At 39.4% G+C, this 25624-nt stretch overlaps 1 protein-coding gene across 1 annotated transcript; it reads left to right on the top strand.

The window, feature by feature from the left end:
- The first annotated feature begins 3436 nt into the window (after nucleotides 1-3436).
- On the top strand, nucleotides 3437-25624 carry GPR68 (G protein-coupled receptor 68). Its single transcript, XM_034418636.2, has 2 exons — nucleotides 3437-3547; nucleotides 24315-25624. Exon 2 carries the CDS (start codon nucleotides 24410-24412, stop codon nucleotides 25445-25447), a length of 1038 nt encoding a protein of 345 aa, XP_034274527.2. The 5' UTR covers nucleotides 3437-3547; nucleotides 24315-24409; the 3' UTR covers nucleotides 25448-25624.

A 25624-nucleotide genomic window follows, 5' to 3' on the forward strand; every position in this document is an offset into this window, starting at 1 on the left:
CCTTCTGTATTCCTAACACTGAAGATGTATGTGGGGATGTTGGGCCAATTTTTAAAACATTGAGGTAAAATACTTCCGCTTTTTCAAAAGTATTTAGTCGATATCTCTCTCCTTGATACCGCAATATTATGCCAACTGGAACATCCCATCTAAATGGAATTTGTTGTTTCTTTAATTCAGTCACCAAAAATCCAAAATCCTTTCTGTCTCTTAACATCTTAGGCGGAAGCTCTTTATAAATCCCAATCTGCCTTCCATCCACTTGTAAGGTAGAAACAAAAGACTTTTGCAGGATGTCATTTCTTATTCTTCTATCTATAAAGTAGATCACCACATCTCTAGGCAATTGCCTTTCCCTTGCCACCCACGAATTCACTCTGTAAACCTTGTCAATCTTGCGCAAAATCTCTTCAGGGCTAACCTTTAGCATCACAGCCAAGGCATCAGCACAAACCCTTCTCAAATCCTCTCTGTTATTTTCCTTTATGCCTCCCAATCTTACAGCAAACTCCATAAATCTAAATTGCATCATTGTCACTTCATTTTCAATCCTTTGCATTTTATTGTCCACATTAGAAATTTTATAATCAACTTCCTTCCTTTTGGATTCTACTTCTGAACTAAGTTCTTCCACTTTTTTGTCAATCTGGGCAATTACTTCTGAGAAGCCAGTCAAAACTGTCAGTATATCTTGCTTCACTTTGTCATACTTTTCTTGAACCACCTCCTTAATTTCCTGTTGAGATTTTTTAAACTTCTGATCCATAATTTCATCTTGTTTGATCAGAGCCGCATCAATAAATTCCTTCAAATCTTCAAAACCAGTCTCCTTTATCTGGATCTGTGTCTGCAAGCTGGAAGGCTGGTCTTGTGACTTAGAAGTGGGGGAGCCCCCCCCTACAGCTTTAGTGTCTGTCTTTGTTTGCTTTGAAGCCATTCTGCCATGTAGTCTAGCTTTTTCTAAAAAAGGAAGTCTTCCCTCCCTTTTCACCACCACAAAGTCCTCTCAAAATTTTCCCCAACTTTAATCAATTAAGGGAAAAAGAATAGATCAAAATCTCTTTAAAAAGGACTTTTCCGTTTTCTTTTAGCCAGCGCTGTTACTTTAATTACTTTGTAGCATATTGAAACAATCATGCAAATCCACTTTCGCTTTCAGCTTTTCCTAGCGCTGAAGCCGGACGCCATTTTAACAAACTTTCACTCTTTCTCCATTCTTTAGGTTCAATCACAGGGCTAGTACAAATACTTGCAGTTTTAAGTTTCAGGTCCTGATTCCAACCTGTTTATTTTGATAATTCTCTTTACTTTCGCTGATGAAGTTGGTCGCGTCGTCTGGCTCTGCAGGATGCAGAGTTGTCCCTGAAGTCCGGAGCCTCGGCGAGCTGAATAGGGAGCCTCATCCTGCTTCCTCCCCAGAAGCAAAAAAGGCAATCTGGGGACTTCACAGGGGGCTCTACCTGATCTCGCCGGCTCTCCTCACTGTTCCTGTGGAACTCGGAGTTTTTTGAGCCGCCTCTCAGCTGTAGAGGCGGCTCTTTACGGACGGCGGGGCTGGCAGTCTTGAGGAGACCGTCTAGCGACGGCGGCGGCACCAACCGGAAGCCTACAGGGAAATATACTTGATGATAAACTATATGAAGCTTACAATGTGATTGGACTACAAAAAACAAATATTGTTTTAGGCTTCATCGATACATGCATAATTTCCATATCATAGGAAGTAATAGTTCTGCCATACTGGACTTCAAATCAGATTTTGTGTCCAGTTCTGGGCAACATCTTTAAAACAATTTTTAAAAGAGATTACCAAACTGAATTTATGTTTAGCTTTGAGAACGGGAAAACCCAACTGAGATCAGGTATGATAACATACAGATGTACCAGTACCTCTTGTCTGTGATCCCAGAGTGCAGGACATGGAATAATAGTCTTAACTTACAGAAAGGCATATTGTAGAAAAAGCTGTTTTGACAGTGAGCCTAAGGGCTAAGCGATACTGCACATTCACTGGAATTGCTTGAGTTTGGATTTGTAAGCTGATTGAGGACTTAAACTCAGTCCTAAATGTTGACTTTCTATAGTATGATTCTCCAAGATATGCTACATACGTTGTACCCTCCCACAAATGCAGGTCTGCTCCCAAAGGAGCCACCAATTAAAAAGGGGTCAACAAAAGATTATGGAAAGAGGGCAGGAGTAAGATGGAATAGGGCAGCTGTAAACTTTCTAGTTGTCTTTGTCATCTATCCTATGAATCCATCTGTCCTGATTGCATTATTGATTAAGATTGGTGGAAAACTGAGAAGGCAATGGGTAGACTATCCTCTCTAAGTTTAAAATTATATTGATTGTAATGTTACTTAAAATACTTCATTGGAATATCAGGTATAAAGACTTAGAGGAAAGAACAGTTGCTTTAAAATAGTCTACGTTTCATTAGTATTTTCAGAAAACAAAAAAAAATACAATACTGTAGTTTTATTCTGACATTTCCAAAGTTAAAGGGGGAGAGGGGGAAATTCCAAATTGGATAAGTAAGTTGAGACTGTTCTATTCATATCATGTTTTTCCTCATGACTTTTGATATCTTTTCAAAGTAAGGATTGTTATTTTTCCTGCCACCTGACAATTTTGAATCTTATATTTATATTAAATCCTTATCACTTGTTGCAGCATTAGGCAAGCCTACTCTTAAACAATGTAAAATGTAAACAGTGAAATCCCTCAGAAATAAAGTACATGAAATATATACAGTTCCCTAATATAATCATGCATACATAAATGCCTGTAACTTTAGGATAATATCTTGTCAGATACAAAAATGAAATTAAATCCACAACAGGTTATGTTGTTTTATTTATATGTTACGTGTCTCAGTACAGTGGGTACAGTAAATATGCGTTCCTTGCTCAATCAGTACAACCTGCAGAATGGAGCCAGAGGACTTTTCAACAGGTAACTGAGCAACATTTTGGAGGCATTTCCTTAAAATCAAGGAAATTCAGAAAGTACCAATTGTTGGGAAAATAGGAGGAAGGTGTGTTGAATATATTCGCCCCCTTGAGTTATTTGTAAAAATCATAAAGGTGGAATACAAAAAAGCAAATACATACAGTACTTAACAGGGCAATTTGTAAGTGCTGAGTTCTATACTGTAGAGAAGAAGGCTGAAGTGGGAAGAATACATTGCTTAGGATTCTGTGAGAATGGGGTCTTTGTGGAATAAGAGTTCCAAATGAACATTTTGCTTTTGGGCCTTTCTGGACCATTGAGAGACCCTCACACAATAGCTTAAAGAAAATGCTGAGAAGCATCTGGTGGAGTTGCCTCCAATTCATCTGGGCAGGGCAGGGTTGTGGTGTGGTACTGACAAACAAAGCAGCTGATCTGCTGCTGCTGCTGCTCCTCCTCCTGATCAGTCTCTGACAGCTCTCTTTGGGAGGAGGTTAGTCAGACAAGCCTCGCTTAAACTCCGATGCAGAAGCTCCATTTCACAGGCAGGAGAACTTTCACCACTTCCAGGGAACTTGGCGCTTTTCTCTAGGTGAGTATCAACTCATTTTAAGAAATAGGTGTGAAAACCGGGCAACAGCAACAGTTCAATGCTATGTAGGCGTGAGTTTCCCTAAATAGTGACATCTTTATTTCTGAACTTCTTTTAAGAGGTTGGAAATAGCTGGGATTAAGTAGAGGACCCATAAATATGCCTTTGACTCCTAAAAAAGCAAACGGAGCTTCTTTTGAAATAACTCAGCTGGGTTTGCGTTCCTTATTTGAACTGAAATAGTGGGCAGCCAGAGTATTGAAATGGAGGTATATTGTAAGTGGATAGATTCCTCTTAAACTGAATGAAGTTTTGAATAGACATTGATGGGGGTATGTTATAAAATCCTTATTTAGAAGAGGAAAGTCCTTGCTACTAAGCTACCTGGGGTTTTACATTCTGAGGCAAACAGACATTCCTAATGCTACAGGTCTGGTTTGCGCTCAGAGGAAAGTGGGCCTTTTAAGTGTTACTTTTTGTGTTTTGATTGCTTTGTATTTTTTTTATGTATTTGGATATTTTTTAAAAAAATATATGCTGCTTTGAATGTTCAGATTGAACAGAATGACAGGATGCTAAATGAGTAAGTGAACAAGATGTCTGGGTGTGTTATAAATTCAGCATTCAAGAGAAGCTGAGTTACTTTGGAAAAATGTGCTCAAACCTTTGGCAAACCTTATGAGAAACATCAAAAAGTTGTACAGCTACTGGGCCATATTCCCCAGAAAATCAGACAGAGCCACTGATAGAGCAACAGAAGACACTGTTGGAAGAGCCTCAAGGAAGCCAAAATGTATTTCTCCAATGAACGGTCAAGCATTGTTAGGAAGTCAATTCTGACTTAATAGTGAGACCGTTCAACAGCAGAACAGATAGCAGATGACACAGTTCCCTGGAACTATTTAAGCAGAGATTGGATCAGAGTTGCAATGCTTAAACCTGGGTTAAGCAGATCATTTGGATCAAGAGATCTTTAGGACAGAAAAAATATTTTTGCTCATAGCAGCAAAGTATAAGAAACTAGCTCCCAGCCAAAATTATCTATCTGTTTGAATTTCACCCGCCTTTGCCATGAAAGTCAGTTGGGTGACTTTGGGCCAATCACTCCCTTTCTCAGCCTAATTCACCTGATAGGGCAGGGGTCTCCAACCAGCTTTGCTGGCTGAAGAGCTCTGGAAGTTGAAGTCCACAAGTCTTAAAGTTGCCAAGGTTGGAGACCCCTGTCATAGGGTTATGGTTGTGGGGAAAATAGGAGGAGGAAAATATTTTGGCTGTGTTTGTCATCTTGAGTTATTTGTAAAAATAATAAAGGTGGGATACAAAGAAATAAAAATTAAATATATTTCAGCTTTTTAAATTGGGCTACTTTTCTATGTCAGTTAAAGAATGAAGTGGAAGGACTCTTGTGTGCATGAATGTACATGCAAATTCAACGTTTATATCAGGGGTGAAATCCAGCAGGTTCTGACAGGTTCTGGAGAACCGGTAGCAGAAATTTTGAGCAGTTCGGAGAACCGATAGCGGAAATTTTGAGCAGTTCGGAGAACCGGCAAATACCACCTCTGGCTGGCCCAGAGTGGGGAGGGAATGGGGATTTTGCAGTATCCTTCCCCTGGAGTGGGGTAGGAATGGACATTTTGCTGTATCTTTCCCCTGCCACGCCCACCAAGCCACACCATGCCTACCAAGCCACGCCCACAGAACCGATAGTAAAACAATTTGGATTTCATCACTGATTTATAACCATTTTAGTTCTTGATGGAGACCCATGTTTGTCACCATCACTGTTCACATGTCTGATCTAAAATGTGTGTCAATAATGGATGTTTGTTTAGCCTGAGTTGTAGATATCTCTGTAGATCTGGTCTCCCTGCTCAGACAAATTCCTCAGGCAAAAGTCCATTTACTAACCCCCCTTTTTTTTATATGACTCCTTTTTTCACCACAACTCCCACGTGGCAGATGAAGCAGTCATTTATTTGCAGTTTGTTCCATTGGACTGGAACAAACATTTGCCAACTCAGTATTATATGCTATATATAGTTTAAGCCATGCCTATCCTTTTAACTTAAAACTTCCCATTGTTTTCATCCACTTCAGATGTGACACATTTCCTATAAGAAAAACGCTTGCGTGCAGGAAATAGCATGGAAATAAGGCCAACCTTCTGCACATGAATATTTAACGTTTAACTCCTTATGCTAGTAACACTAATGTGCATGCCATGGGGCAGCAGATTCATAGTGATTGCATGGTAGTTAAAAGTATGTATGCACTGATTGTCACCACTTATATGTGATTAGCATGTTGAGAATAACAGAATATTTGCTTTGGGTACTAAAAAGATCCTACAATAAACAAACATCCCTTTAGAAAAGTACAAAAGGCACTCATTAAGCATACAGGTAGTCCTTGACTTACAACAATTCACTTAGTGACCTTTCGAAGTTATAATGGCACGGAAAAATGTGACTTGCGAACATTTTTCGCACTTATGACGATTGCAGCATCCCCATGGTCACATGATTTACATTTGGATGCTTGTCAACTGACTCATATTTATGACGATTGCAGTGTCCCAGGGTCATGTGATCCTCTTTTGCAACCTTCTGACCAGCAAAGTCAATAGGGAAACTAGATTCTCTTAACAGTTGTGTTACTAATTTAACAACTGCAGTGATTCACTTAACAAATGTGGCAAGAAAAGTCGTACAATGGGACAAAACTCACTTAACAAATTTCTCATTTAGCAACATACATTTTGGGCTAAATTGTGGTGGTAAACTGAGGATAAGTAAGCTGTACATGCAGGGACCTTCCAAAAATTCTTAAACTCATTTCACACACAAAAAAACCATCCTGATTTCCTCCTTTTTTTCACATAGCATCCTATGACAGTGTAATCCCCTCCAATATTTGTTCCGCTGAGCTCAGTGGCTGACAAACAGCAGTACATGCGAAATCTGAAATGCAAGAACTTTTTAATTGATCAGAATTGCAGCATTGACTAAAAAAGTATCCATCTATCTTATCACTTCAAATGCTGAACATCTGGAGTGAAGCCTCTGTGAGTGAAGCCAGGATAATTGCCTCACTATAAAATCTCTGTGTAGGTACAGGATCTCTGTAACTTAAACTGAGATGCTCAGAATGCAGACAGAAGGTCTGTTGTCATGAAGAGGACATATCAATTCTTTTATCTATTGAGCTTCCTTTCCCCTGGCATCTTAAAAAAAATCCTGCCACCCCATTTAAAATATTTGTAATGAGTTTGTCTTCTTTAAAATAAACTACTACTCAATAGCAAATTGTGCCACGGTGAATTAAAAATTTGACCAGCTATTGTGACAGCTTTTTAATATTTGTTGGTTTTGCTTTCCTGAAGAAAATGTTCAATTTCATAGCTCTCTATCTTGCTGCAGATATGGGGGTGCACCTTTGGGTTTCACATTGACGTTTGCACATTTCTAGTAAATGCAAATGGATTTTCTGTTTACTTTTGCCTGAGCTATTAAAGAGCTTTTAAAGGTTAGTCATTTCTGATTAATCACAGATTTTAATTCTCTAAAGAACTAACTTCTAATGACACAAAACCAACAATCCGTCGGTGGTTATTTTTTTGATCATCGTCAGTATGGTGAAATATTTTCCTGGAAATGCTACGTTAGAAAACATGAAACAACATCAAGAAATAAAGGAGCTGTCCAGCAAGGCAAAATTTAGTAGCTGCCTTCTTCTACTCTCAGTGCTGGTCTTCCAAAGCTTAGAATAGCAAGGTTGTTTCATTAAAATTGAACATAGCTTCAAGGGGATTGAGTATATTAAAGCCCTGTTCTTTAAAAAGCTAAATATTATGGATGCATACAACATCTGGAAAAGATGCATTCTCTTTCTTCCCAGCAAAAAATAATTGTGCATGCATGCCCATGTGGTCTGAATACTTCCATACACATTGTGAAACACATCTTCTGAATTCTTAGAGCTCTGCAAAATTCTGTATTTATATCATCTATATCTATACATCTGTATCTCTCTATATATACATATCTACCTGATATATGCCATTGTTCATAATTAACAATATTTTAGAAAGCTGTAATCTTCATGTTTTAAAATTTCTGGTTTATCCATTTGTATTATATCTTTTCATTCTTCTTTCATGTTCTCACTTGTAATTGTTTATGTTAAACAGTAGAAAAAATCCAGTGTAGAATATAATGGGCTCCAAAAGAAGAGGCTAGATATAAAGCTAGCACATAGAAAGGCATCTGGCAAAATATTGGTAATAATTATTAAGGTATCTCTGATGGATTATAATTACTGTTATGAGTAGAGTCTGTTTTCTCCGGATATCTGGTTTCCTGTGAGTGATTTAACGGGAAGGAAAAAAGGCACATTGTGCCAGAAAATAAACAAGATTTTTTAAAAAAGAAAATAATTATGGACAACTAATCTTCAGATGACATGGATCATATCTTTAAGCCATTATATCACAAACTTGAAAAAGAATGTTTGTGCACTTTTCATGCTAAAATACTGCACTGTCCTAACATTTGCAAAGAATGAGAGCAATTCACAGTATTTTAATAGTATCAGGAAACTTCCAGAATTGGAGGCAGATATCTGGCTGATATCTGGCTGAACACTAATTTCACCCAGATATCTGGATCTGGAGGAACCAGAAAGCTGCAGTTGAAACACTCTGGTGTGATTTAGTAGAATTCTTGCTAATGCTCTTACATTCTGAATAATTTACAGGATTAGTCAATGTAATTGCACACTTCTTTTTTCTGAAATAGTATACAGATTTGAGGCGGTAGAAGGTAGTGACTGTAAAAGTTTAGCAATAAGGAAGTATGCACATATCTGCACTCATGCTCTCTCATTCTCACACATGCCCACACCAGAGGTGGGTTTCAGCAGGTTCTGACCAGTTCTGGAGAACCAGTAGCGGACATTTTGAGTAGTTCGGAGAACCGGTAGTAAAAATGCTATTCTCTGCCTCCCAAGTCCCACCTGATCAGAAAGAAATGGGGATTTTGCAGTAACCTTCCCCTGGATTGGGGTGGGAATGGACATTTTACAGGATCCTTCCCCTGCCATGCCCACCAAGCCACGCCCACCAAGCCATGCCATGCCCACCAAGCCACACCCACAGTAAAAAATTTTGAAACCCACCACTGGCCTACATACATGTACACACAGATGCACACAAAGAAATCAGTGAAGATTCCATTACATAAATTTCTATTTCCGAAAATAAAGCCTTTCAGGCTTTTGTTGAATTTGAAATTCAACACTATATTAAAAATATGTATTGTGAATGAGTACCAAAAAAGTTTTTGTTCTGGAATGCATCCTGTGGGACAAAGGCACTAAACAGCTCATACATTAGAAACTCTTCATCGGTTATTCAAAGTTTTGCAAAAGATGCTGTGATTTGTAAGTTGTACAGGCACATAGGAAAATCAGTCACAGAAAAGAAAGGGAACTGACAATGTTACTGTTTTCGATAAGACCATATTCAAGGCAAGTGGAATCTCAAGGTGATTAAGTAAAAAGTTTGAGGGATGTTCTGTCTGCTGGTTTTTACATATCTAAGATGCTTCCAAACTCATATTGCCATTTCTGTGTTGAACGTAGCAAAAATTGAAATACTGCACATGGTACCACACATATTACTTAATCCTGTGTTTAATGCCATGCACTCTAATTGTTGCCTTTGGAAACAATTAAACAATTTTTCCCATGCTTAAGGAATTTCACTGACCATTAATCCATTGACTTGCTGAATTTAAAATACTGATTATTTGGAAAATGATAAAAATAAGCTTCTAGTGATCTTAGAAATTCAGAGTTTTGCTCCACTTCCTAAGTGTATCTGTCTGGTCTCCTATAGTTTGCCCCATCTTAAACTTTATTATGCTATTTTCATACTGTTATGCTAGTATCACCTTCTCCTTGATCAAAGGTTTCCTCTGCCAAAGTTTGAGTTGAACCAGGGTGCCTAATTGATTGCCCATAGTTCCTGATATTTAATCCTAATGTCCTGCTAGCAGCAGGTAAACTGTGACCATCAAAAGTAGATATGTAATTTTCCTGAACAGACTGCATGAATTGACAAGAAAGTTCAGTCATGGTTCCTCATTAATAAATTGGGAATAATGCCAAGACCTTCCAGAAGAGTTGCATGGACAAACACAATAACAGTTCTTTCTTATAGTGAGAGCTAAAATACTGTACCTCTTGATTAGCTGTAGTCCCAGTCCTATTTGTTGAGACAAAATTGGCGGTTGGTGAGTGTTTGAAGAGCTTTTCTTTTTGTGTGTTTACTAACTAGCTATTTGGATATAATCCATGGTTCATGTTGCAAATTGCCAGCATGGTTATATCTATAAGAATAGAACCAACAGAGGAAATTGAGTTAAACAACAGAATAGCATTTGAGTTCAGAATAAACAGACTGAGAGGAGCTTATAATGATTCATGCATTGTCACGTGATAGGTTAAAAATGACTTGTTTTGAACACACAGGTACAGTCAATATATGTACTTAAGTTGTCCGTCACTATATTAAATTTAGGCACAAAGTTAGTTCAAATTAAATATGGCATTTGTGGGAACTAGCTCATAGCTAATAATTCACTCAAAATTTTATGTGCAACTCATGGTGCCATATGATTTTGCTGGAGTAACCCATCACAATTACATTCTGTCTTATTTGTATCACTATATTTCATATAGATCAGTAATCAGTGAGTTTTTTCATATTTTTCAAAGGAGGAGAAAAGAGCTACAGGATCTCCTATATTAGACTTAATACCGACTAACAGGGAGTAAGTTAGAGAAGTGTAAGTGGTAGGGACCTTTGGAGTGAGGGACCATGTAATCCTAGAACTCACCATATTGGAGATAGGAAAACTAAAGGCAGTCAGGGGAAAAAATGGAAGGTGCTTGATAAAACTGATGTGGTTGTACCAAGAGCCTTCTGATGAACTGAGAAACAAACAGGACACTTAAAAAAAAAGTATGTGACATTTTTAATATAACAAGAGTAGAATATCAGGAAAGAGGCAGAATCTGCATGGATGGGATCAGAAAAGCTATGGATAATCAGGAATTAAGGCTTGCGATGAATGCCAAAAATAACATGTCTAGAACAAGAAAAAAGTTGAGGAAAAAGTTGGACAACTAGTTGGAAAAGGCCAATGGTTACAGGCAAAATAGACAAAGTTGAATTGCTTAATTCCTACCTTGCCCCTGTCTTTTCACAAAAGGAAAAAGTTTGACTTTCAGAAGCAACGCTGGTGGGAAGGGAAGAGAAAGGCAGACATAAACAGTGAGGAATTGGTGAGAGAACACTTGGTAGTTTTGACCAGATGGATTACATCCCAGGGTGTTAAAGGAACTGGTCATGTCACATGAGAGCCAACAATTGAAATCTTTGAGAAGCTCAAAGCTCAGGCTATGTGCCTGAGAAGCTCTGGAGCTCAGGCTATGTGCCAAAGGACTAAAGAAGAGCCAAGAGCCAATTTTCACAATATTTTAAAAGTGGGGGGAAAGTAGATCCAGGAAACTACAGACAACTGTCAGCTTGGGATCTGGGAAAATCTTGGAAAAACATAATTAATCACTATATTTGCAAGCATTTAGAAACAAACAGGATGAGTACCAAAAGGCAGCATGAATTCATTATAAAAAGGTCAAGCCAGATAAATCTTATTGCTTTCTTTGACAATATGACTAAATTAGTGCACCAAGGTAATGCTGTGTATTGTAGAGACAATCCTAGGGTTCTGATAGCAACTAGGACCAGAATTTTTGCCATAGCTAAGCAATGTGGTTGTAAAACTCAATGGCACGTGACTGTATCATTTAGCAATGACAATGCAGACAGTCTTGGTTGCCATTGTATCCCCAAGATAGGCTTGGCACTAAGCAGGAAGTGATGAGGTCTCCACTAAGCAGTTCAGGGATGCCACATATGGGTAGAGTAGGTTGTGAGAGGGCCTGTGCAAGCTGCACATGAGTTGGGGGAGGAGGTGGTGAACTGCTGCATATGTGCAAGGGAAGGAGAGCATGGTTATGTGCAAACAGAGAGAATCTGAGAGAAAGAAGGCATAGTGCAGGTGAGTTCAGGAATTCTAAGAGAAGAAGGGTGCAGCACAGAACGCAGGAAGGATAGAGGAAGATTTATCAGAGCACCTTGCAACCTTTAGCTTCCCCACTGAATTTGTGGGACACCAGCAGGGAAAGTTGCAAATTGTGACTGCAAATAGGGAGCTGCAACCAGTTGGTTGAGTTGGTTGCCAAGCACCCAAATTGAGGTGCAACAGCTGGAATTTTAAGGAAAGGTCATAAGTACTGCTCATTTACCACGGTCAAAATTTAGAATGGACACCAAATAGTCAGTAACTGAGGACTGTCTGTAGTGTTCTTAGTTATTTGATAAACTAGACCAACTTCTTGATAAACTGCAAAATTTGGAGTGATCCCTCCAAATGGATTCATACTTGGCTGAACAACCATAACCAATGTGTGGTCCTTAGTGGATCTATGTCCACATGGAGGGAGGTGTGCAGTGAGATATTACAGGGCTTGTCCTCAGCTCAGTTCTTTTCAACATCTTCATAAATGATTTAGTTGAGGGAATAAAAGGGATGCTCACAAAATAAGCAAAATTTCCCAACACTCCAGAAGATAGGATCAAGATTCAAAAGGATTTGAACAAAATGTTGTTCAGTCATAAAAACATTAAGGTGCTGCAGTTAGGCAGGAAAAAACAACTGTGCAGCAGTCACACCTATAAGAAGGAAGTGGGACCTTGGTAGACCACATATCAAGCAGAAAGCAGCAGTGTAGTGCAACTACTAAAAGAGCCAATTCAGCCTACTTCAACATAGGTATAATATTAAAAACATGGGAAGTGTAGTATGTATTATGCAGACCTGGTCAGACCACACTTGGAATGCTGTGTCCAGTTCAGGGGTGGTTCTACTTACCTTTACTACCGGTTCGCAACGGGATTGTGCGCGCGGGCTCACTTTGCTCGCACACGCGCCTTGCTTCTGCGCATGCACAGATCACTTCTAATGATGTCAGGGTCAGTGGGTGGAGCCTCCCACCAGTTTTACTACCGGTTCTATAGAACCGGTCCAAACAAGGGGCAACCCACCACTGGTCCAGTTGTAGTGTGATAATATATAACGGATGCTGAAGAACTGAAATGAGTGGGGAACATTGGGGAAGCTTTATAGTGAAAGATCCAATTTGAAAATGAAGAATTTTCTGACTATGAGAATTATTAACCAGTGGAAATCCTGCCTCCTGAAGCCATTGATGGTTCATTAGTATTCAAAATTAGACAGCTATTTGTCTAGGATGGAAGGAGGATTTCTGGAGTGGGTAATGGGGGGATTAGAAGACTTCCAAGGGGCTTTCCAACCCTACGATTCTACCAATATGTCACTTTTTATGACTTGTGACCTGCATTGTATGAGCTGACCAACTTTTCTTTTTTTTCTTTCTGTATTAGGACTAAAAGAGAGGGTAGAAAATTCTGTTTCGGAATATGGAAGGAGAATGATTTAATTACAGGCTTTATTGTTGCCACTTTGGCTAGCATATCGACAAGGAGACAGTTTTATTTTCTTATCATCTATCAAAGAATTTTGAGGCTTTGGAAGAAAGTGAAATTATCTTGCCCATATTTGGAATATGAGATTTTCCAAGATTGTCAGTGCTCTTTAATTTATGAGTGAATTATTATAATACCAAAGAGAAATTCATACTTACTCTGAATTAAAAGCCAGATGGAAGTAGAGTTTGTGGATCTTGAAGATATGGGCAGAGTTCTTTGTGATTTTAGTCCTGTCACTTTTGCATTGTCCCATCTGGCTAGCAAAAGCAACCAGAATGGGGACTTTCAGAGTACTGACTGAAAGAATATAAAAAAATAATAGAATAGAATAGAATAGAATAGAATAGAATAGAATAGAATAGAATAGAATAGAATAGAATAGAATAGAATAGAATAGAATAGAATTCTTTATTGGCCAAGTGTGATTGGAAACACAGGGAATTTGTCTTGATGCATACGCTCTTGGTGTACATAAAAGAAAAAATGCATTCATCAAGAATCATAAGGTACAACAGTTAATGATAAGAGTGTCTGATATTCACCATTTTCTTATTCTGATGCTGCAAACAATTGCACAGCACATAGGTACAGTATGCATTCAAACTTGCAGAAAGATATTATGTTTAATTTAGTACCATGTGGTAGTTGTATCATCTTCTGTTCACTTATGAATTAATTGAAACATACAATTTGGTCAGGGATGCCTATGCTTTTTAAAACATCTAAGAAGAGGAATAAGACCCAGAGGCCATTTAATTGTTAACCAATCCTAGAAAAAAGTCTTCAAATCAAGTAATGTATGGGTACACTTGACAGTGCCAAAAATAAGTAATTGTATTTCAGAAAGCCACACAAAAGTATGGACCCTGTGTGTAGGAAAATTCCAGTTTCAGTTGGGGAAGGACTAACAATATAGTTTTAATTTCTGGAGAAAATATGAATAGGTTCTATGGGGAATTCCACACAGCAGCTTGTTTCCTATGCTGTTCTTGAAATGGTTTCTTGAGTTAATACCTGAAACTCCAGCCCAGATTGGAATCAATTGACAACAGTGTTAGGTTATTGCATTGTCTAGATCAGTGATGGCGAACCTTTTTGGCACCGAGTGCCGAAAAGGAAGTGCGCACGTGTGCATGCTCATCAGGGACGCAACCCAGAAGAGGAGCAGCCCATGCTGGGAAATGAACTTCCGGTTTCTGGCACACACATGCGCACTGGCCAGCTGGTCTTCCAGTTTCTGGCACTGCCGCACGCGCGAAGGCCAGCTGATAATCGCACGTGCATCAGAAACCCAGAAGAGGAACGGGCAAAGCCTTGCGTGCCAGGCGACATGGCTCTGTGTGCCACTTCAGGCACGTGTGCCATAGGTTCACCATCACGGGTCTAGATTTATTTATTTATTTATTAATCAAATTTCTATACCGCCCTACTCCCGAAGGACTCAGGGCGGTGAACAGCCAAGATAAAATACAGATAATACAAATATTAAAAATCCCTTAAAATTATTAAATATTTTGGCCGAAACACAGATTAAAACACCCAATTTATAAAATCACGAATTAAAAATTTAAAAGAGGAGAGTTAGGCCAGGCCAGATTATGGCCACTGCAAGATCTGGCTGGTCTTCTTCTAACATTTGCCCTTCCAATCCATGCAGGGAAGTTCATCTTCTCTGATTCTTCCTGAGTGGGCTGTTCTCTACTGTCTGACTTTTCCTTTTAGGGGCTGTTCCTTTTTCATTAGTCCTTGGGTCTTCCCTTTGCTTTTCCAGATGTTTGCATACATGGATACCTACCCATAACCCTCTCGTGTTATCTCCTTTGATGCTAAAGCAGACCCTTTCCTTTTTCTTTCTTGTTCTTTTTGTTCTTCTGCAGCAATAATCAAAGTAATGAAAGGGGAACCCCCTGTTCTTTGTTTCCTACTTTGCTCTGAAGGACCATGGAAACAAGGAAGGACTGATAATTCAGCTTCATAAAAACAAAGTAGGGTAGCAACATTCCTACCTTTGAGCTTAAAGATGTTTTAAAGAATAAAGGAAAACGAAGTTTTGCAGTATTGTGACCAAGGGCTGAGAAAGCAAAGGGAGCATGCTTTATCCAGTAGGCAGCAACTGAGAAGGGCTTCCACTGGCTAATGTGAGGTTGAATGGAGCCCTCATTTCCCAGTGAGGATGGTTTGGCAATTTAAGGGGCCATTGCTGGATCAACCATAATATTACAAAAAGAGCAACTGCCAGCCATCAGAGAACAGAGCAGCCTGTCATCAAAGGACAAAATGGCTGCCCAAGGTAACTATCAGCCATGGAAGGGGAGACGGAGACCTGCCAGCCACAACACCTGGGCACTGGGGTTGCTACTGGAATAGAACAAAGTGCTGGAGACCATCTGCTCCGAAGGATTTAAGAGGGCTTGGAGTACAAAAAAGAACAGCTTTTAATTGAAGCTGGAAAACCCAGGTATACTTGCCATGAGCTGGGAGTGGGAGGAGGGCACTGTTAGTCATTCCTGCACCCATAAAGCAATGAGAGGCATGAACAGGGGTGTATAAGAATGTATACCATAATCTGTTCCAATACTGCTCATCTATGCTTGAGGTTTTACTGCCTGCGATATTATGAAAGATGGAACCAAAGTGATAACTGGATGTATAACTTCTGCTACAAAAATTTTAGACATTTGAAATATTTGTATAACCTACAGTCCTGATGTTTTACGCATCTTGTTGTACTGATCTGAGATATCTGTACTGTGCTTTCTCTGCTGTATAATTTGCTTGTGTAATTTTCAAGCTGCTTATATTAAAATAGGTTTAGTGTGAGGTAACTTGTTGTTCCTATTCTCTCTGCTTGAGGTGGTTCAGCTGTTGCTGGCTGTAGCCCAGTTCTCTTTTTAGTTGGTTTCCTGTTTAACATTGGTTATTTAATTGCATATTGGGAGTGCAGCAGTCAGTGTTTGAGCCTGTGCCTGGTAACATTCTGGTTTTGTTTAAAATAACTTGTATAAATATAATATAAGCCTCACTTTGTTTCAAATAAAACTTATTTGGCAAAATCAACAACAGGGGGATGAGTGAACAAAATATTTTACAGCTAGGAGAATCATTTTATTTCTCTATCTCTTGTTTTTACAGCTACTTGTGAGGATAGGTTATAGCAGTGATGGCTAACCTTTTTGGCACCCACCCCCTGCACCCCCTGCGCATGTGTGCACGACCCCGTGTGCCTGTGCATGCGCGTGTGACCCCGTGTGCACCCCACCCCCATGCATGCGCACATGGCCCCATGTGTCACACCCCATGCATGCATGCGCGGACCCATGCATGTGCGTGCACCCCATGCATGCGTGCACATCTCCTGCATGCACCCCGGCCCCTGTGCATGTGCAGCAGAGACCTAAAAACCACCTGGCTGGTGGGAGGTGCGCACACATGCGTGGCAAAGCTGAGCTGGGGTGACAGCTTGTATCCCCGCAGAGAGGGCTCTGCCTGCCTGTGGCACCCGTGCCATAGGGTTGCCATTATGGGGTTATAATGATATGTCAACTAGACCTCTAGCTATGTAATGCTCCATTAAAGCTACATAGCAACTAGATCATGGTTAACAATGTTTTCCATTATTAACTGCTGGTGATAATCAATTTATTGAAAAACTATTCACTGGAATAGATACTCCCTTTCTTTATCTTTGTACTTAGTCTTGTTTTCCATATCTACTTTTTGGGATCACACATAATCTCTTAAATCTGCACTAGTCCATTGATCCATATTAGCCAGAATCATCAATACATATCTGAAGCACCACTCTAGAATTTCAAACATTTTTGTAGACTTCTCAAAAATTAAACTGGGTAGATTCTGCTGAAACAGATGTATACTATCATGTTACTTTTGTTTTATTGGTTTGATATTATTTATGCGGTATCATGCCACAGAGTTCCTGAAATATTATATTCAGCATGGTTTTAATTGTCAGGCAGTTCAGTTACAATTGATAGGACCCTTTATATTAAACTTTGATAGATATGAATTACATATTTTAGATTTAATAAGAAATGCGTTTTGGTTGTATTCAAGATTTAACGTTTGTTATTAAAAAAAATAAATGGATTATTAATGGAATAATTAATACTGAACTGTACCTACATCCTTTAGGTGAAAAAGCTGTTTTACAAATTATAGCCATAACTTTCATATGAATATGCTCTTTGATTAAAAGGAAGCCAAGCAGACATGGAAATTCCAAGTGTAAATAAGCTCAGACTTCTACTTGGTGTAATGAGTAATATGTGTCCTCTTTAAGGGGGAAATTGTGAACTGATGAGTAATTAGCCTATTGTTTATGTCTCATTTAAATATTTCAGTCCTGTTTAAAACGGCAATTTTCAGAATATATCTGTGGTTACTTACTAATGTGTAATTGCTATGCAATCTACTATTCAAATACCAACAACCATACAATATACAGGTCTAGGTTCCATTTTTTAAAAAAATGTAGAAAGTTTAAGAGAAACAGCATTTGGAAAATTGGAAATGAAACAATGAAGACAAAAAAAAATCTCTTCTGTACTCTGGTCCTTTTTCTTTTCTAGGATACAGACATGGTAGGCAAATCAAGGCATGTTGTGATTTCAGTCAAAATGTTTGCCCTAACAATCAAATTAAAATCTGGTGAGAAGCTAAACCAAGCAAAGGTGAATTGTAAAGGTAGTCCTTGACTTACAACAGTTCATTTAGTGACCATTCAAAGTTTTAACAGTGCTGAAAAAAAGGACTTAAGACCATTGCAGCATCCCTGTAAACATGTGATCAAAATTTAGACACTTGGCAATTGGTTCATATTTATGATGTTTGAAGCATCCCGGGGTCATGTGATCACGTGTGACCTTCTGATTTCCCCAACAGCTCTGATAATTGGTTAGAATTATTGCCAGGAAGTCAGCGAAGGTCCAGGAAAAAAAAGCAGAGAATTTTGCTTTCAAATTTGGCAAAAAACATTGCATGCATTTTTATAAACCAAGTTTCATGTATAATACATTTTTTTAAAAAAGTTTGATTTTGTTCATCTTTTATGACATTAATTTCCAGAAGGGGGAAGGAAGACCTCAAAGTTTAATTAGACATGTATATGCTACATTGCTACAGGCTAGGGTCAACTAGAGAAGTTATTATTTCTCTGATGTTTAGCTTTTTACCGCAAGTAGAGTCACACAAGTCACAAGAACCCTATATTTCCCATACACCAGACATAGGGGGACTTCTTGGAAGATATTGTAAATGATAGTAGCAGGAACTACCCTGTTTCCTCCCAAATAAGACATCCCAATCGGGCTTTTGAGTGCATTGCAAAAAGGCCAAGTGCTTATTTCAGGGTTCAAAAAAACATAAGACAGGGTCTTATTTTCGGGGAAATACGGTATTAAGTTGCTACTCAAAGGCAAGGAAATATGGCCAGTTTATATAGAAACTGGAGAGAGGTTTGAGATCTCCAGACTTTTACCCTATTGGCTCAGCCACATTATGTATGTTTTCTCTGAACTGGTGCCCTCCACATACCATTGGTCATGCTAACTAGAAATTATTGTAGCTGACCTCCAACACATCAAAAGAATACCACATTGGGAAAAAGTCCCTCAGGGAGGCTATTTTGTCCAGTTTCTCAATTAACAGAACATAGGTACTGTTCCAAAGATGTTTTTTCAAGCGGCAACTGGATTTTCTGGTTTTTCTTTGAAGACATTTCGCTTCTCATCCAGGAGTGAAATGCTCCCGGTTCGGACCGGCTCGGGCAGTTCAGAGAACCGGTAGCAAAAATCCCTGCCCCCACCCCCCATGCCCAGCTGAGCCGCACGATCATCAGAGACTTTTTTTCTTTTAAATGCCTCTGACGATCCAAGCTCTGACGATCCCAGCTGAGTTGCCTGATCAGCAGAGGGTTTTTTAAAAACCCTCTGACGATCAGGCAACTCAACTGGGATCATCAGAGCCTTTTGAAAGCATTTTTTTACATGGTTTTACATGTAAAAAATGATTTTAAAAGTAAAAAAAAAAATTGACCACACCCACCCAGTCACATTACCCCTCCCCCCAAGCCACGCCCACAGAACTGGTAGTAACAAATTTTAGATTTCACCACTGTTCTCATCCAAGAAACTTCTTTAACTCTTAGTCTTCACATAGTGTACTCTTATCAAAATGGCATTTCAAAAAGAATGTAAAGTATATTTTGATGTGTTAATGTTAAAAATAACATTCAACAACATGTCATCTTATGATAGCCTTACCCAATTTGATGTTTCCCTGATATGTTAGATTGCAGCTACCGTCTTAAGTCAAATTGAAGAAAACTGTACTACTGAATGGTTATGAGGCTTATAGAGCATTTGTGCTCCCTTGTAAAAACACTCAATTGCAATGGGAGTTACTGCAATGTACTGTAAGTCTTTAGTATAGAAGTGAAATAACTACAGTATTTTTGTATGATGTTTGTGAAACTTCGTAGTAATCTGAATGCATTAATATTTTGTGATTTTAGACAATGTCATTGACAAGAAATGGGAATGTTGCCTTTCATGGTTGTTTCCTGACATTGAGATTTGGAAAAATAATGCGCACATTTCCCCACATTTCACTCTGTTAACAATAGAAACATTGTCCAACCTTTGTATGTTCCTTTCTCTTTGAACAAATGCTTTGCTTACTTAAAAAAAGGTTTCCTTTTTCCTCCTTGGAGGCTCTTTAGGGATTTTTTAAAGGTTCACTTGGAAGATGTTACTTTTACTGAACAAACTGAAGATATCAATGTGGCCCTCTTTCCATAGCACACTTAACAACTAGGTTAATGGATATGTGTCTGTAGTAGAATTAGTGTGTTATAGGAACATCAAAAAGGGCAGTAGTGGGTTTCACTTACCTTCGCTACTGGTTCAGAACTGTGAGTGTGTGCATACGCGCACTTCCTTTGCTCGCATACAGCACTTCTGCGCATGCGCAGAGTGTCTGTGATGATGTCTGGGTGGGTGGATGGAGGCACCCCCCGCTGCAGCTACCAGTTCGCCCAAACCGGGGCGAACCAGTAGAAGCCCACCACTGAAAAAGAGTCAATTGATCTGGTGAACTATATCTAAAAGTCCTTCATAGAGTTAAACAAATTCCATTCATTTCGCCATGCCATGGAAACATCAAAACTCAGTCAATCTAATCCTCCAAGAAAAAAAGAGTTGGAAGGGAAGCAGAGCTTTAAAAATAACCCCTCATTATGGAACTCACTAAGAAGGCCTAGTAATACAAAACCACTTCCCAATTCCTGATTAATTGCACCAACTCAGCTTAGTGCTGGAATGGGACTGTTCGTCTCGTATGTTTGGCCGCCCCTAATTCTCTGCCGGCATTCCTCCCTCGGGCAATTCTCCACTGGCTATTCTCCTCAGCTGACATGCCTCCACCTATTTGCCATGGGAAATGGGCCATGACCACTCTGTCCCACACACTTCGGAGTGGCCGATACACAGAAGGAGGTTCGTTCTGGGTTTTTCGACGCCCGGGACAGTTAACACCCAACAAATCGGCTAGAGGGGGTGGAAGTAAGGAATTCTTTAGAGTTAATAGAAATCCAGCGAAAGGAGAGAGGCGTACAAGAGTTTGCAAAAATGCCTTCCTCCCTCCCTCTCTCCCTCTCTCTCTCCCCCCCTCTCTACACCCCCCCTTTGAAGTACGGATAAAGAGTTGCCCTAAAGCGTGGAATTCTGCGATTTGATTCCTGATGATAAATCCTGGTGATTCCTCATCAGGATTCTGAAGAAGAAGAAGATGATGATTATAGGAATGGAAGGAATGAATTCTTTAGAGTTAATAGAATTCCAGCGAAAGGAGAGAAGCGTACAAGAGTTTGCCAAAATGCCTTCCTCTCTTCCCCCTTGCCTCCTCTTCCCCCCCTTTGGAGTACGATAAAGTACTCCCTTCCAACCCTCTCCTCCTCCTCCTCCTCCTCCTCCTCCTCCTCCTCCTCCTCCTCCTCCTCCTCCTCATCTTCAGAATCCTGATGATCAATCATGATGAGGAATCATCAGGATTTATCATCAGGAATCAAATCGCAGAATTCCACGCTTTAGGCCAACTCTTTATCCGTACTCCAAAGGGGGGGTAGGGAGGAGGTGGAGGGGAAGAGAGAGGGAGGGAGGGAGGGAGGGAGGGAGGCATTTTTGAAAACTCTTGTACACCTCTCTCCTTTCACTGGATTTCTATTAACTCTAAAGAATTCCTTACTTCCACCCCCTCTAGCTGATTTGTTGGGTGCTAACTGTCCTGGGCGCCAAACAGTCCTAGACCCAAACAGTCCTAGATCCAAGCTGCTTGCGTCACTAGACAAGACTAGTGATGCAATGCAGCATTGCCAGTACTTTCTGATACAAAAAATCCATACAGCAGCAGGAGTGTCCTGCATTAAGTGATTTCTCTGTCTGTCTCTCTATGTGTGTCTCTGTGTGTTCATGTTAGTTGTGACATCTGATGATTGTTTAGACTAGTCCTTGCAGCTTTCTTGGCAAGATTTTTGGAAGTGGTTTGCTATTGCTTACTGCTAAGGCTCAAAGTCACCCAGCTGGCTTCATGTTGAAAACAAGACTAGTATTCAGAGTCTTTTGCTTTCTAACCTAGTGGGTTAACCATCACACCAGGCTGGCTGGCTTATCTAAGTGAATAGGAATCCCGTATTTTAACAAAAGGAAAATGAGTCATTGAATGCAATTGTGTGCTGGCAGAACCATCAATAAGGGCATTTGATGGGGTTAGTGTCTGACTGGGATAAGTGGGTTTTGGGAACAGAGCCAATGTTCCATCAACTCTCCCTCAGCATATTTCTTATCTCCAGAAAAGCATTTCTGCCACTTTCAAATATGGGATGTTCTTTCACTAGGAACCTCAACCAACTGTGAATGAGGGAGACAGAAACAATTTTCCCCCATGGGAGGAATTCTTTCTTACGCTTTCTATGTCTTTGCACAGTGTTCAACTTTAGCAATTGAAATGCATGAACTGTGAATATCAAATAGGTAGAACATTAACAGTACATATTCAGGAGCAGTTAGAAGACATGACAGAACATCATATGTTTCACAGTGCACAGATACATTCAATCATAAATTTGCCTCGGAAGCCACTGAAACTCTAATTTGGACCAAGTACAAGAATACATAAAAATCCCTAATAAACTGGCATTCTGAAAAATTATCAACCAACAGACACATAAACCTAGACTCAACCACTGTCTATTTAAATAAAATAGCCAAAGGTCAACTTGGTAAGAGCAAGTTGGTTTTATGCAAAAACAGCATAAAATCACCACATCCCTTATCACGCAGCTATTAACCAACACCCAGATAAACAAAAGGGGGCAACCTTTTCTGTGAAGCAAAAACTAGATGATAGAAAACAAAAAACACCTAACAGTAGAACCGACCCAATCATATACTGAGGTTCTCTAATCAACAGACGTCAATTCTCCAAGATCGTAGTATTGAATATGTTACCAAGGTAGGCAGTGAAACATCTGCAAAAATAAAAGCAGTCAGAACTCTTAGAACTTCATTCAAATCTTGAACTAAATATATTCCCCACGTCTGAACTTTTGTGTTATATTTACAAAGGTAATGATACCTTTGGTTGAGCTCAGCTCCTTATGACTTCATTCATGTACTTTTCTTGGTCACATTTTAAAAAGTTGCTTGCCATTATCTTCTTCAGATAAGTTTAGTACAACTTAGAATTCCCAGTTTCATCCAAGTACCAAATAGGTAGTATACAAACTAGCTTTCTATAATACAGTAACAACAAACTAGTGAATTACAATTTAGCCTGATGTGGCGTGCAAATTTGGTCAATTTAACTTATTGCTCAGTATCAGTGGCTGAGTTGACCTTATGTAGAATTAATTCTGCTGCTGATCATTATTTTCTGTTTTTTTAATTGATTATGGATAGTTTTTCCAGGTTTGTATATTAGTTTTTAATTTGTCTTTATTGTATTTTTATTACTTGTTGTGAGTTACTCAGAATTGCTTGGATGAGATGGGTAACCATACAATTAGAATAACAGAACTATTGTATTTATGTTCTTCAAAGTCTGCCAGTATGGATATTTCCCCCACAACTACCCTATAACCAAACTCGGATGAGATAGAATAATTAATCTGGGGACACCCAAGGAATCCCTTCACTAGGACTATCAAATTTGGGCTGCAAACTCCAGACAGTACTAATGACAAAAAGAACTTTTTGTTGCCATTTAGTGATCACCAGATCTTGGGAGCCCTGTACTGATAGGCTGACTATGGATTAGGGTGAATGTGAACTCTGTCTTTCTAGTCCTAGCCCACAACTGTCCGCCCCCACCACCACCCATAGCAAAAGTGAGAAAACAGGTTTAATTAAGTAAACTTAATCACCGGTGAGTATATTATGGCTGTTGTGGCCTATTGGCTGCTGGCCCCTCCAGCAGCTGAATCAGAGGAGGAGGAGGTGTGGGAGTGAGGGTCAGCATCAGGGCAAACCAAGAGCTCCGAGGGAGAAGTGGGAATGGAATTGGCAGAGAGACAGACAGAGGCGGAGCCATCCATCAGCCCTCAGATAGAGAGTCAACTGCCCCCAGGTCTGGAGGTGGTTGATGAAGAGGAGGAACAGCTGGGTCCAGTGCCTGACGTGCGGCTGTTCAGAAGTCAGAGGAGAGCAGTGGAAAGCCATGGGCTGATCTTGGGGGAGGAAGAGCCACCACTGCTAGCTAAGCCCCATCCTAGCTCTAGGGATAAAAGATAGGAGGGACTTGTTAGCCTGTGAGATAAACTTTTTGCCAGGGCTGCTGGCACTCCTAATAAAATAATCTTTTGAGTTCATGTCAGAGAGTTTGTCATGTTTGGGGAGCTGGGTCAGAACAATGTCATAGTGAGTTGTGAACTCAGTCAACTGTCATTTATTCAAAAACTGATGGTTCAATGAACCACTGCGTGCTATGATATGGGACCAGTAAGTTCAAGAGTTTTAGGTAGAGTATAGCCTTTGTGTTCCTGAATTATGAAAAAGACTGATTTATTGTTGAATTTAATAAGGATTGTTTTGTGACTTTTTTCCTTTCTTGCAGGTGATTACAAGTACTGATAATCGTATAAAACAAATGTAGAGATGGTGAAATGGCAGAATAAAAAATATGCCTGCTGAGCTAACAGACTGCAGAACATGGGGATTCTTCCAGAAGAGGTGATGGACAATCACACTCAGAACTGCACCATTGACCATAGCATACATCAGATGTTGTCACCTGTGATATATATACTTGTCTTTGTAGTAGGACTCCCAGCCAATTGTCTCTCATTGTACTACGCTTACTTGCAAGTTAAGGTCAAGAATGAACTAGGAATATACCTTTGCAATCTAACCATAGCCGATCTGCTTTACATTTTCTCTCTACCTTTTTGGCTCCAGTATGTTTTGCAGCATGACAACTGGACTTACAATGAACTCTTATGCAAAATTTGTGGCATCCTCCTTTATGAAAACATTTACATCAGCGTGGGTTTTCTCTGCTGTATCTCCATTGACCGTTATCTTGCACTGGTGCATCCTTTTCGTTTCCAACAGTGTCGTACAATGAAGGCTGCTGTGGTGGTGAGCACTGTCATCTGGACTAAAGAAATTGTGACTTGTTTGCTGGTTTTTAAACATGGAGAAGTGAGTAAAGACTCGGAGAGCCACGTAGTGTGCTTTGAGCATTATCCCATAAAAATCTGGGAACATAACATAAACTTTTACCGTTTCACAGCTGGTTTCCTATTTCCATTTTGCCTCCTTATTTTTTCCTACTATGGAATTCTACGTGTTGTCCGGAAGAGTCATGGCACTCAGAAAAAAAGGAAAATTCAAATTAAACGCCTAGTTTCAAGCACAATCTTAATTTTCTTAATTTGCTTTGGACCGTATCATGTTCTTTTGTTAATACGCAGCCTATTTGAGAAGAGCTGTGAATTTGCTGTCAAAATCTTTAACATCTATCATATTTCTCTTTTGTTGACCACTTTTAATTGTGTTGCAGATCCCATACTATATTGCTTTTCAAGTGAAAATACCTACCAGGATTTTGCCAAAATAGGAGGATCTTGTTTAAAATGCCTAAGATGTATTCCAATAGAAAACAAGGAATCCTATACCTTAAATACTCCAGAAACCAGGAAAAAAGACAGTGAACAAGCTGATTTGAACACAGGATTGGTTAAATGAACTCTGTTATTCATAAAATAGAAGTACGAACTCTTTCTCACCCAAATAGTGATGTAAACTCTCCATGCAAAGATTTGCTCACCTCACTTTTTTACATCTAAATATAGATATGAGAATCATTATAGCCTGTAAAATGATTCATAATTTAAAAATACAATAAAATCTGCTATACTGGCA

Source organism: Pantherophis guttatus, chromosome 1, assembly GCF_059756535.1.
Source record: "Pantherophis guttatus breed Tessera chromosome 1, ASM5975653v1, whole genome shotgun sequence".
Lineage (NCBI taxonomy): Eukaryota > Metazoa > Chordata > Lepidosauria > Squamata > Colubridae > Pantherophis > Pantherophis guttatus.

What these genes read in the sequence shown, in the direction of transcription:
- GPR68 (XM_034418636.2), top strand. Translation starts at nt 24,410, where the DNA reads ATGGGGATTCTTCCAGAAGAGGTGATGGACAATCACACTCAGAACTGC.